The following is a 12,819-nucleotide window of genomic DNA, read 5'->3' on the forward strand; positions in this document are numbered from 1 at the left end:
TTCTGGAACCTTCCTGGGCACTTGGTCCCTGGCTGGCCAAGGCAGAATGTATGAACATCTGCAGAAGTGGCCAGCCAGGGCTTTCATGGCACCAGCCCCAGGGCTGCAGGCCCACCTCCACAAAGAATACCTGCTGCCTCACTGGCATACCTTGATTGGGCTCCTGCTGTCCCAGAGGCACAAAGAAGGCTAATGGCCCTGAGTCCAGGAGATAGTCTTAGATAGGGTGACAGAGACTGAACCTGGCAGCTGAAACAATGATCACAGCACATGGAGGGCACATGAGGGAGGAGACCCCAGGGATGCTGAGGACTGGAAGCTCTAAGACCTGGCTCCTGACCCTCAGGCAGGAGCAAACGCAGGCTCCAGGGCCCACACTGGTACCTAGAACTCCCTTCTCCCCTCCCCCCTACCTGCCCCCCCCCCACACACACACACTGGTCCCCCTATGGCTTCTGGGGACCAGTGCCAGGTAAGGATAGAGAGGGTAAGGGCACAGGTCTGATCAGCCCTCAGAGAACTCATGGTCTAGTGGTGAAGGGGGAGCTGCCAAACAAACCCATCATTCATTTAGTCATTTGCTAGTGACTCTTCTGGGACAAGCACAGGACCAGGCACTGAGAATATAGACATAAAAGACAGTGCTAGCCTGAAGGGGCTGACCAGGCAGGTGGGGCAACATTTATAAATGCATTCTCCATACCAATTATACCCTGTTCCCTGAGGACACAAGAATGGCACAGGTGAGAGGAATGGAGGATGGATGAACAAAGGTAAGTGAATGATGGATACGTGAAAGATTTGGGGGTGGTGAATACATGAGCAGATGAACGGACAGACAGACGAATAAGATGGATGGAAAGACCAATGGACAGACGGATGGATGGATGGACAGACAGATGGGTAGGTGGATAAGTAAATGAATGTGTGAGTGAATGGGTAGACAAATAGGTAAGCAGATGGGTGGGGGAGATGAATGGATGGATGAGTGGATGTGAGAATGGATAGATGAGGGATGATAGAGGAATGGTATAGTGGGTGGAGATATGGATGGTGAAATAGACCAGAGAATGGGTGGGAGATAGGTGAGATGATGGATAGATAAAAGCGTGGATGAGAGTGGAAGGTGATAGGTAGTAGGTAGTTGGTAGTTCAGTAGGTGAAGTGATTGGTACTTGGAAAACTGAATGAAATCACCATCTTGGAACTGACAGGCCTCAGTCCATTCTCAGCAGCCACTGAGGAACTATGTGGTGCAGAACTCGTGCCCCACGCTACAATGGCTGTGGACCCAGAGTCTCCACAGAAGGCCAGGGTCACCCAGCCTTGGCTAAAAGCCCCAAAAGCTCTCTGCCCCTCACCCAACTATCCTATAGACCCTGGCTCAGGGTGAGGCAACACCCACCTTTCTGTGGTGCAGACTCAGGCTCCGGAGCCTGGCGGACCTCAGGCACGATAAGAGGGTCTTCACCCTCACAGCAGGAAAGCATGACGTGGTTGCAGGGGTAGCCCAGGTTGGGGTTGGACTCGCATGACTGGCCCTCAGCCCGCACACGGAGCCCCAGGCCACAGCAGTCACAGCATTGCTGGAGAGAGACATGCAGTTACTGCTACAGCCTGGCCCCCAGAGCCCACCTGCCTTCCCCTGGGTCTCTGAGCCCCTATGAGGCTCACTGAGAGCCCCCAGGAAGCATCCTGGGTCAGGCTCAGCAGAGGAGCTAATAAATGAGAGTGAACTAAGCTTGTCTTGTTTCTTCAGTCCAGTATGTGCTCTCCATTCCCCATGTCTGGCTCAGAGTAGGGCTAATGCAAGTCTTTTGAAATAATTAATCAATGGCCTCTATGAAAAGAACTGCAAATTAGCCCGTCACATCCACTCCTCCCACCCTGTTTTTGCTAGCAACTGATTCTAGGAGACCACTGGGTAGCGCTTTCAGGAAAGCTTGAACTGGGGCTGACTCAACTTGAAAGCACATCCTTTTCACATGCCCCTTCCTCCTTTTTGGAACAAATATGGTGGCTGGAGTTCTAACAACCATCTTGGGACATGAAGTGACTGTCGAGATGGAAGGGAAAGCTAAAGATGACTGAGTAGAAAAATAGAAGCCAGAGTTCCTGAAGACACTGTGTAGCTACACCCCTGTCCCAGACTGCTCACCTCTAAAAAAGCCTTCAATTGTTTAAACTACTGTGGTTGACTGATAGTCCCAATCGTGTCCTCTTCCCTGTATTCATTGTCTTGCAATGTGATATTGCAGTTCCTCCGATCAAAAGGAAGACTATTTTCTAACCTCTTGGTGGTACCTCATGACTTGCTTTGGCCAATACGATGAGATAGAAGTTACAATATACCAGTTTTGAGCTTCTGCCCAAAAGGCCTTGCACACTTCTATTCCCTGTGTTGGAACCCTGGCTGCCACTAACTGAACAAGCCAAGGGTAGTCTGCTACAAGTTGTGAGACCACATAGAGTAGGGAAAAGTCATCCCAGCTGCAGCCATCCTAAATCATAAAGTGCCAGTAGAGCCATCAGCTGGCAGCAGACACATAAGTGAGCTCAGCTAAGATCAGCTGAGCATGGCCCACGTCAGCAAAACTACCTCATGAGATGAGCCAGTCATGAATCACTTGGTGCGGGATTGTTTGTTACACAGCAATAGCTGGTACTCCAGACCTGCATCACCCAATAGTGGCCACTTCCACTTAGTCAAGACCCACCATGTACTTAATAAATACTCAGTTTGTCTAACCTCTGATGCTCACAACCACCCCATAAGACATACATTATTATCCCCATTTTGTAGATGGACAAGCTGAGGCTCAAAAAAGGCTGGTTCAGGGTCAAACATACAGACAAAAATGGGATTCAAAACTTTTCTGTCACCAAAGTCCTTTCCCTAATATCAATTGTTTTTAGGAAAAATCAAGCCACCATGATAAAAATTAAAGTCCAAAGCAATTCCCAAATGTCACCCTCCTCCAAATGTCCCTATTATTCATCCAAGCTTGTGACCCCTCTTCAACTCCTTACACTCTCTCCTAAACATCTCTTTTGGTGACGCTCCTGACACTGTCCACTGCCCTAGTCTGCCCCGTCCTCTGCTGCACAATCAGCCAGGTGTTGGCCCCCAGTGTCTGCTTTCCCTTCTTCCCAATTTTCAGTGGAGCATGCGACCTCTCCAGAATAAAGACTACATTTCTCAGCCACCCGTCAGCTAGGTGTGACCACTGGCCCAAGTTCTAGCTAATGTGCTGTTAGTGGAAGTACTGTCTGTCCTCAAAGGAGGGCCTCTTCTCACACCTGTGTCCACAGCAGCATTGGTCCCACAGCCAAGAGGTAGAAACAACCCAATGTCCAGCAAAAGATGAATAGATGAACAAAATGTGCTCTATACATGTAATGGAATAGTATTCAACTTCAAAAGAAAAGGCATCCTGACACCTCCAACACCATAAGTGAACCTGGAGGACACTGTGCTCAGTGAAATAAGCCAATCACACAGGACAAAGACTGTGATTCCATACATATGAGGTCCCTAGAGTAGTCAGTCATAGAGACAGAAAGTAGAAGCGTGGTTGCAGGGGCTGGAGGGAAAGGGTATAGGGTGAGTGTTACACAGGACAGGGTTTCAGTTTGGGAAGATGAAAGAATTCTGGAGATGGATGGTGGTGATGGTTGTACAATACTGTGAGTGTATTTAATGCCACTGAACTATACACTAAAAAGTAATTAAGACGGTCAATTTTACATTCTGTGTATTTGGCACAATGAAAAATAATTTAAAGAGGGGCTCTTTCCCCATCCTTCCAGCCTGCTGCCTGGAGCTCAAGCAGCCATTCTGGGCCAGGAGGCAGCATATTCCAGTTGGCTGGGCAACAAGACAGAACAAACCTGTGTCCCTGAAGACCACAGAGCCACTCGTTCTGTCAGTTTTGGCCTGGCTGCCTGCAACCACCAGCATATGACAGAATAAGCAATGTTTAGGGAGGTTTCCATTACTTGCAGCCAAACTGACGTCTCGTCCCTAGACCTGCCACCTGAGGCCAACGTGAGCACTAGCACACTAATTGATCTTCTGTAAATCCCTCCCAGGGCCCTGCATATCTGCAGCCTGGAGCCCAAAACCCCAAAATATCTCACGACAGTAGTTACTGTCCTTCATGTAAGAGCCAGAGGACTCCTGGTAGCCTCTCCCCCACCCCCACCCACACCTCTTTGCCACAGGCTCTTGCCTCTGCACCTTGGCTCACACTGTTCCCTCTACTAGAAGTGCCCTCCTCTTCTCTCTGCTCCATGACTGCCTGGTGAGGTTTGATTCCGTCCTGATCACACTGTCCATGGAGAAGAACCCCCCCCCCGGTCCCCACAACTGCAGAAGGGACCCAGATAATGTCTGTCAAAACTCTCCGTGTCTCCCACCTCACTGAGAGCAAACCACCATCCTTATAATGCTGGACAGGGTCTGCCCCATCACTTCTCTGGCCTCAGCTCCTACTACTCCCTCCTCACTCACTGCACTCCAGCCACACAGGCCTCTTTGCTGCTCCTCACACATGCCAAGCATATACTTCCCTCAGGACTTTTGCACTTGCTGTTCCTTCTGCCTAGAATAGGGGTGGGGAACTTTTTTTTCTGCCAAGGGACATCAGATATTTATAACATCATTCGAAAGCCATACAAAATTATCAACTTAAAAATTAGCCTGCTATATTTGGTAAAACAGTTAATTAACTCATCCCTAATGCCTTGGCAGGGCCAGACCAAAAGATTTTTGTGGGCCTTATATGGTCCCCAGACCAGATGTTCTGTACCCCAGGCCTAGACGATACTTCCCATATAGAAGTCCACACAGCTCACCCCTCTCCTCCTGCAGGGTTTTACTCAAACATCCCCTTCTCAGTGCGGCCATCTCCAGCCACTGTAGATGAAACTCCAGAACCTCCCAATCTCTGACATAGCTTGTCCCTATCCTCTCTTCAGTTTTTCCTCCCTGGCACCATCACCTTCTAATATAGTGAGCATTAACATACTCACCTTGATCTCCATCTGTCTCCCTGACTAGAAGGAAAACCCAGAGAGAGCAAGGATTTTTGTGTTACTCGTTTCTGCATCCCTCATGCCTAAAATAGGGCCTGGCATACACTGGTGTTCAGTAAATATTCTGTGAATTAGTAGGTCAATATAATAACTGCTTATGTTCTCTATGCAGATGAAGAGACCCTTGACCCATGTGAGAGGGTCACCCTCACTGTGGAGTCCCACAGGGGAACCCAAACCCCAGTCCTCAAAGACTCTCAGGCCACAAAGGCTGCAGTCGGACTTGCCTTATACAAGGAGATGCCACAGGTGTCACTGTCCTCAAGCCCACAGGCCTCGCCCTCCTTGGCCCCCACAACACCGGCCATGCAGCTCTTCTCCTTCAGGTAGGATGCACAGCAGTGCTTCTGAGCTGTCCTGCAATAGAAGTGCCCTCAGCCCCACCTGAGCACCCACCCCATCCTCCCAGGGAAAGAAACCGAGGCTCAGAGAAGGGAAGCCCATATGAGCAGGGCAGTGCTGATGGCAGGTGCATTGGCAAGGCCAGCACATCCCCCTCTGAGTCACATGGGTTTGTTTCTCCTTAACCAAGAAGACTTTAGGTCTGGGCCCCACTGGTCTCAGTGCTGTGTGTCCTGACCAATGAGAAAGGGGAATTAGCACTCCAAACTCCACATGGGGCCAAGAAAGACAGGAAGACCCAATCCTGGTTGGCATGGAGGAGCGTAGCCTACAGGGTTCCTGGTCAAGCCTCCCAATCTCAGTAGGGCTGCCCTGGGGCAGAGACAGCTGATGAGCCAGCAGCATGAGGGCAGAGCCGGGACATAGAGGCAGGGGTTGTGGGAAAGCAGGGTTCAGTTCCGCTTGAGGAAGAGCATGTCCCAGGGAGAGCTATCCAGTGACAACCAGTTGCCCATGAAGCAGTGAGTTTCCCAACACAATAGGATTGTAAGCATGCACTACTTATAAGGGCTACTCAGCTCAAAACTCCAGGACTGTGACTGGTGCATGCTCTAACTCCTAAATAGCCCCAAATTGGTGGGACAACAGAGGAAAAGGAAAGGGACATGGTTAACATTTAAGGGTTTCTAAAGGAGGTATGGTGAGCTGGACATTAGGAAACATGGGGTCTACTCCTGGCCCTGCTCCCAATGAGTTGTATGGCTTTGGGTGAATCACATTACTTCTCTGAACCTTGTCTTCCTTTGTCTGGAAAAATGAGTAGGTTGGAAAAGATGGTGTCTCTAGAAAAAAGAAATAGTGAGTGGCTGATCAACACGTCTTCCAGGCCTGGCACAAGGCTGACCTGGGTGTAAATGATGCCTTTGCTGAGATACCAGAGACAGAAGAAACAATCAGCACAGGCAATAGAAGAGGATGGTGAAAGGCCACCCTCTTAGAGACTCCAGGGTAGCAAAGCGGGGAGAGAAAGAGGACTGAGCTCCCCAGCTCAAAGTTGAGTGAGTATAACCTGTGTGGGTGGAGCCCTGCCCAGCAGTTAGAGAAGCACACAATTACTCCTGGGTGCCAATGGTCCTTTAATACTTGCTCCAAACTGTACACTCCTGATTATGTGCATCAGGCCCACTATGAATTTATGTGGCTAGTTTACTTTGGGATCCAGTCTTGGGCTCTCTGCACCTGCAGAAAGCCTCACCAGCTGGGCCACAGCTGCCATATACAATCACCCTTGAGCACCTGGAAGCAGGTGAACCATGTGCTCACCTTGCACTGTCAGGGCCCACAGTCCAAGGCAAGCAGGGATCTGGAGAAGGTGAATGGGCAACTCTGCCTGCCCCAGGTTGCCCGCCCTACCTGCAGACATCACCCTCGGCGCCACTCTCAGGGACTTCCAGGCACTCGTCATTGTCGATGGCCCACTGCTGTCCAGCTGCGCAGCAAGTCTCGATCAGGTCCTTTGTGGAGACTGTGGGTGGTAACACAGGCAGAGTCACCACCCTACTGGAGGCATACAGTTCCAAAGTATCTAGGGTCAACCGATATAGCAGATGCTGCCGGTACCTGTCCACACCCCCATTACTGGGTAGGTAACTCACCCTCTGCATGTTGGCTGTCAGCACACAACTGCAAGCTCCTCTGGAGAAATGCCTGGGAGGTTAAGTTGGCCCCACAGAAGTGGGGGCTGGGAGGAGACCAGCCAGTCAGTGAGTATCATGGGAGCACAAAGGCAACAGCCCTGTGGGGCCACTCACACTTGAGCTCCCTGTGGGATCAGGAGCACTGTCCAGCTTCTTCCCTGCACCTCCCCGAACCAGCATGTGCACAAGGACCCCAACTCAGGCTCTGCTTCTAAGGAGCCTGACCTAAGTCACCAATCCAGGACAAGGCATAAGAAAGCAACAGCAGCAGCAAGGAAAGTTTACAACTCAACTAAGAAGTTAACAGAGAGAATCCCAGTGACTGGGGGGGATGGAAGGAGTCGAGGGCAGGGAGAACATCTTAAAACTCAAAAGCACAGACCATACACTAATGGATAATCTGACCACCTCAAAATTAAAATTCTCCGTATAACAAACCTCCATGAACAAATATAATAGACTAGAGGCCAGGTGCACAAAAATTTGTGCACTCGGGGGGAAGGGGGGTCCCTCAGGCCGGCCTGTGCCCTCTTGCAGTTTGGGACCCCTTGGGAGATAACGCCCTGCAGGCTTAGGCCTGCTCCCGGGTGGCAGAGGGCAGGCCCAATCCCTAGGTGCAGCCCCTGGTTGGGCTCAGAGCAGGGCCGATTGGGGAGTTGGGGCGCTGCCTCCTGTCATGCACAGAGCAAGGCGGATCGGGCGCGCCCCCTGTCATGCACAGAGCAAGGCGGATCGGGAGGTTGCGATGCCACCCTCAGTCACGCTCAGGGTAGGGCCGATTGGGGGGTTGGGGCACCGACCCCCGTCACACTCAAGGCAGGGTCGATGGGGAGGTTGCAGCGCCACCCCCTGTCACGCAGAGAGCAGGGCCAATCCGGGGGTTGGGGCGCCGCACCCTGTCACACACAGAGCCGCAGGGCGAACAGGGGGTTGGGGAGCTCCCCCGTATCAGGCACAGATCAGGGCTGATCAGGAGGTTGGGGCGCCTTCCCCTGTCACGAACAGAGCAGGGCAGATAGGGAGGTTGTGGCCCCGCCCCCTGTCACACACAGAGCCGCAGGGCGATCAGGGGGTTTGGGCACTGCCCCGTCACGCTGATCCCGGTGCCAGGAGGCCTCTCGGCTCCGCTGATCCCGGTGCTGGGAGGCATATTACCCTGTTACTATATAGGATAGAGGCCTGGTACATGGGTGGGGGCCGGCTGGTTTACCCTGAAGGGTGTCCTGGATCAGGGTGGGGGTCCCCACTGGGGTGCCTGGCCAGCCTGGGTGAGGGGCTGATGGCTGTTTGCAGCTGGTCACACACCCTTTAGGGTGGGGGTCCCCACTGGGGTGCCTGGCCAGCCTGGGTGAGGGGATGATGGCTGTTTGCAGCTGGTCACACACCCTTCAGGGTGGGGGTCCCCACTGGGGTGCCTGGCCAGTCTGGGTGAGGGGCTGAGGGCTGAAGCTCCCAACTGCTCCTTTTTTTCTTTTTTCTTTTTTATTCTGGGCCAGCTTTAGCTCTGGCTCCAGTTCTGAGGCCTCTGCTGCTGAAAGCAGGTATCTGGTTTGTTTGTGTTCTATAATCGAAACAATGTATAACTCCAGCTCTGAGATCCCAGCTCGCTGAAAGCAGGTTTCTGGGGTTTTGTTTAGCTTCTATATTTGTTACAATGTTTCAAACTGCAGGCTCAGAGGCCGGCAAGGCAGGCGGGGAACGTTGGAATCCTCTGTCACTGAAGCAAGCAAGCCTCATGTTAGCTTGAAGCTGCCTGGCTGCCGGCCACCATCTTGGCTGGCAGTTAATTTGCACATCACCCTGATTAGCCGGTTTCGCTCAGTGGATAGAGCGTCGGCCTTCGGACTGGGGGGTCCCAGGTTCAATTCCAGTCAAGGGCATGCACCTTGGTTGTGGGCACATCCCCAGTAGGAGGTGTGCAGGAGGCAGCTGATCGATGTTTCTCTCTCATCGATGTTTCTAACTCTCTATCTCTCTCCCTTCCTCTCTGTAGAAAACCAGTAAAGTATATTTTAAATATATATATTATATTCTGGATGAGAGGATTCGATACCTTAAAATTCTCCTCCATTTATATTTTCAATGCAATCCAAAGTCCCAACATTATTTTGTCAAACTGATTGTCAACTGATTTGTCAAACTGATCCTAAAATTCATCCAAAAAAGAAAAATTCTCAGCTGATCTGCCCAAGACCCCCTGAGAGCTAAGCCTCGTCCCCCAGTGCAGCCCTGTCTCCTCTCCACAAGGAGATGAAAGAAACTATCCTGAATCAGGAGAAGCTCGCCAAACTGCAGGCACCAGTGCACGATGATGGTAAAGGAACACTCCTAGGAAGAAGGCAGTTCACAGAACAGCTACAGGAGACATAAAAACTTCAGTTCTCCTTAAAGAAGTTAGGGGTAAACAATATCTCTGGTATTGAAAAGGTTAATATGTTCAAAAACTGGAACAATGTTCCCTTTAACAGCCCTAAAGTTCAGGCATCTCAGCCGCGACCACTTTCACTGTTACTGGCTGTGTGAAGACAAGGCAGCTGACAGGTGCTAGGACCCAGCATCTCAGACCAGCATGGGACAAGTCTGACTAGTTTAAGGAGACTGGTGAAGCTCTGCCCAAATAATCTGTGGATGGAAAAGCACCACTTGCTACCGGAGAGGATGGTGATGATGACGATGAAGTTCCAGATCTTGAGGAGATTTTTGATGAGGCTGCTAAGAATAAAGCAAACTGAATACAGTCAACTTCTGAAGAAGATTACCTTGAAGAAGTTACTGGGAGCTGCTATTTTATATTGACTGCTTGTTCACATTTTGCATATGGATCTGATAAAATCTAGATCGCTAATATTTTTAAGCCACTTAGATACTGCAGCTCTTTTCAGTTTTGCTTATACACAAATCACTCTTTGTAGCTAATTAAGCTGAAGAAGCCTGGGAATAGAGATTGAAACAAAGGTTAAAAAAAAACACCCAAAAAAGTTTCTGAACAGAAGGATATACTTTAAAATTCTAATAATTAAAACAAAAAATGCTCAGAAGTCACTAATCATCAGAGAGATGCAAATTAAAATGAGTTATCATCTCACACCTGTCAGAATGGCTACCATCAATAAATCAACATGCAAGTGCTGGCAAGAATGTGGAGAAAAGGAAACCCTAGTACACTGCTGGTGGGAATGCAGATTGGTGCAGCTATTATGAAAAACAGTATGGAGTTTCCTCAAAACAATTAAAAATGGAACTGACATTTGACCCAGTGACTTCACTTCTAGGAATATATCCTAAGAAACCTGAAATAACAATCAGAAAGAATGTATGCACCCTTATGCTCATAGCAGCACAATTTACAATAGCTAAGATCAGTAGATGAGTGGATCAGGTAGGGACCTAGAGAGTACTATGCTAAGCGAAACAAGCTAGTCAGAAAAAGGCAAGTATCACATGATCTCACTCATATGTGGAATCTAAAGAAATAAGCTGATGAGCAAAATAGATTCAGAGACATAGAAACATGGAACACAATGATGAATCAAAGAGGGAAGGTGAGGGTGGGTGGTGGGTGGGAAGAGATTAACCAAAGAAGATGTGTGCATGTATGCATAACCCATGGACACAGACAATAGTGCAGTGAAGGCCTGGGGGTGGAGGGGGGGGGGGCGTGGAGGCAGGCTAGAGGGGGGTCAATGGGGAAAAAAGGATACCTCTGTATTACTTTCAATAACAAAGATAAATTTTTTAAAATATATTTTATTGATTTTTTTACAGAGAGAAAGGGAGAGAGATAGAGAGTTAGAAACATCGATGAGAGAGAAACATCAATCAGCTGCCTCCTGCACATCTCCCACTGGGGATGTGCCCGCAACCCAGGTACATGCCCTTGACCGGAATCGAACCTGGGACCCTTCAGTCCACAGGCCGACGCTCCATCCACTGAGCCAAACCGGCTTCGGCAATAAAGATAAATTTTAAAAATAAAAACAAATAGAGACAAGAGGAATAGAACAGAGTTCGGAAATAGAACTGTGCATAAGGGAATTTAGTGTGCAATAAAGGTGGCATTCAAACCTTGTGGTAAAAGGATTCAACAGGTAATGCTGGGACCTACCTCACACTATACAAGAAAATAAATTCCAATTCTATAAAGGCAGTATTAGAAGAAAACCTAAAAAAAATAATTTTAGGATAAAGAGAGTCTTCTTCCAAAATAAGTCCACAGAAGAATGAAATTGGACCATTATCTCACATCATATACAAAAATTAACTCACAACAGATTAAATATATAAGTATTAAGGCCTAAAACCATACAATTTGTAGAAGAAAACATAGTGGAAAGCCCCCTGACAATGATTGGTCTTAGTAACAATTTTTTGGTAATGACACCAAAAGTACAAGCAACTAAGGAAAAAAAAACAACAATAAGGGGGACTACATCAAACTACAAACGTCTTTCTGCACAGCAAAGGGAACCATCAACAAAATGAAAGGCAACCTAGGGGATGGGAGATAAGATTTAGAAATCATCTATCTGGTAAGGGGTTAATATCCAAAATATGTAAGAACTCAATAGCAAAAAAGCAAAACAAAACACAAGTACATGTGTTTAAAAATGGGTAAAAGACCTAATAGACATTTTTATATAGAAGACATACAGATGGCCAACAAATACATGAAAAGGTCCTCAACAATACTGATCATCAAGAAAATGCAAATCAAAACCACAATGAGATATCAACTCAAACCTGTTAGGATGGTTATCATAAAAAAGGACAAGATATAATAAGTGATGGTGAAGATGTGGAGGAGAGGGAATCCTTGTGCACAGCTGGTGGGAACATAAACTGGTACAGCCAGTATGGGGCCGGAAGCCGGTCCATCCTTACTGCTTGACACAGTCGCTGCAGGGAAGAAACATCTGCACAGCATATGTTTCAAGGGACCTGGCGTATATGGCATACTGTTCTTAGTATGTTTGCTCACCTTCTTGGGGCTATGTGTTTTAACCAAGGTCACCTCTCCGAGAAAGGTTGTTTCCCCAGGTAGGGATTTTTCCCTGAAGTTAGGGAGGGAATAAAACCCCTTAACTAAGTGCCAGGCAGGTAGTTAATCACTTTAACTACCAACAATCACGCTTAAGCTACATAATCCTTACTCCCTGGAATGGAGATAAGAAACGCCCTAACCTTTGGAATAGAAATTGATAGGATTAAAATCAACTGGTATAAATACAGATGTAATAAGACAATAAAACACAGAACCTGGCTGGAGAACCTGGAGAGAACCTCGCTATGCTGATCAACTGAAACCTATCCCCGTGTCATTCCTTCTTCGCCGGCTCCATCCACACCTTTGGGAACCCCTGGACCTGCTGGGGTTGGACCCCAACACTATGGAAAATAATATGGAAGTTCCTCAAAAAATTAAAAATAGAACTATCAGCAATTCCAATTCTGGGCATGCATCCAAAGGAAATAAAAACACTATCGTGAAAATACATCTGCACCTCCGATGCTCGCTGTATCAGTATTTACAACAGCCAAGACATGGAAACCATCAAGAGTCCATCAATAGATGAATGAATGAAGAAAATGTGGCACATATATACAAAAGAAGGAAAACCTGTCACTTGCAACAACATGGATAGACCTAGAGGGCATTATGCTAAGTGAAATAAGCCAGACAGAG

General features: G+C 48.4%; 1 protein-coding gene and 1 pseudogene across 3 annotated transcripts in view; one reads left to right on the forward strand and one right to left on the reverse strand.

Moving 5' to 3' along the window:
* Positions 1–12,819, reverse strand: part of FBLN2 (fibulin 2) — a gene marked incomplete at its 5' end in the record, with an annotated part of 76,689 nt that overhangs the window by 26,711 nt on the left and 37,159 nt on the right. For both annotated transcript variants that reach the window (XM_081086164.1, XM_081086163.1), the window contains 3 exons: positions 1,406–1,586; positions 5,325–5,454; positions 6,853–6,964. In XM_081086164.1, coding sequence (XP_080942290.1) covers positions 1,406–1,586; positions 5,325–5,454; positions 6,853–6,964 — 423 coding nt within the window. The remainder of the gene's footprint in view (positions 1–1,405; positions 1,587–5,324; positions 5,455–6,852; positions 6,965–12,819) is intronic.
* Positions 9,387–9,868, forward strand: LOC308515656 (transcription factor BTF3-like; annotated as a pseudogene). Its single transcript has one exon. The product of its transcript is annotated as a transcription factor BTF3-like (transcript).

Source organism: Myotis nattereri (genome assembly GCF_964212035.1).
Source record: "Myotis nattereri genome assembly, chromosome: 3".
Taxonomy (NCBI): Eukaryota; Metazoa; Chordata; class Mammalia; order Chiroptera; family Vespertilionidae; genus Myotis; species Myotis nattereri.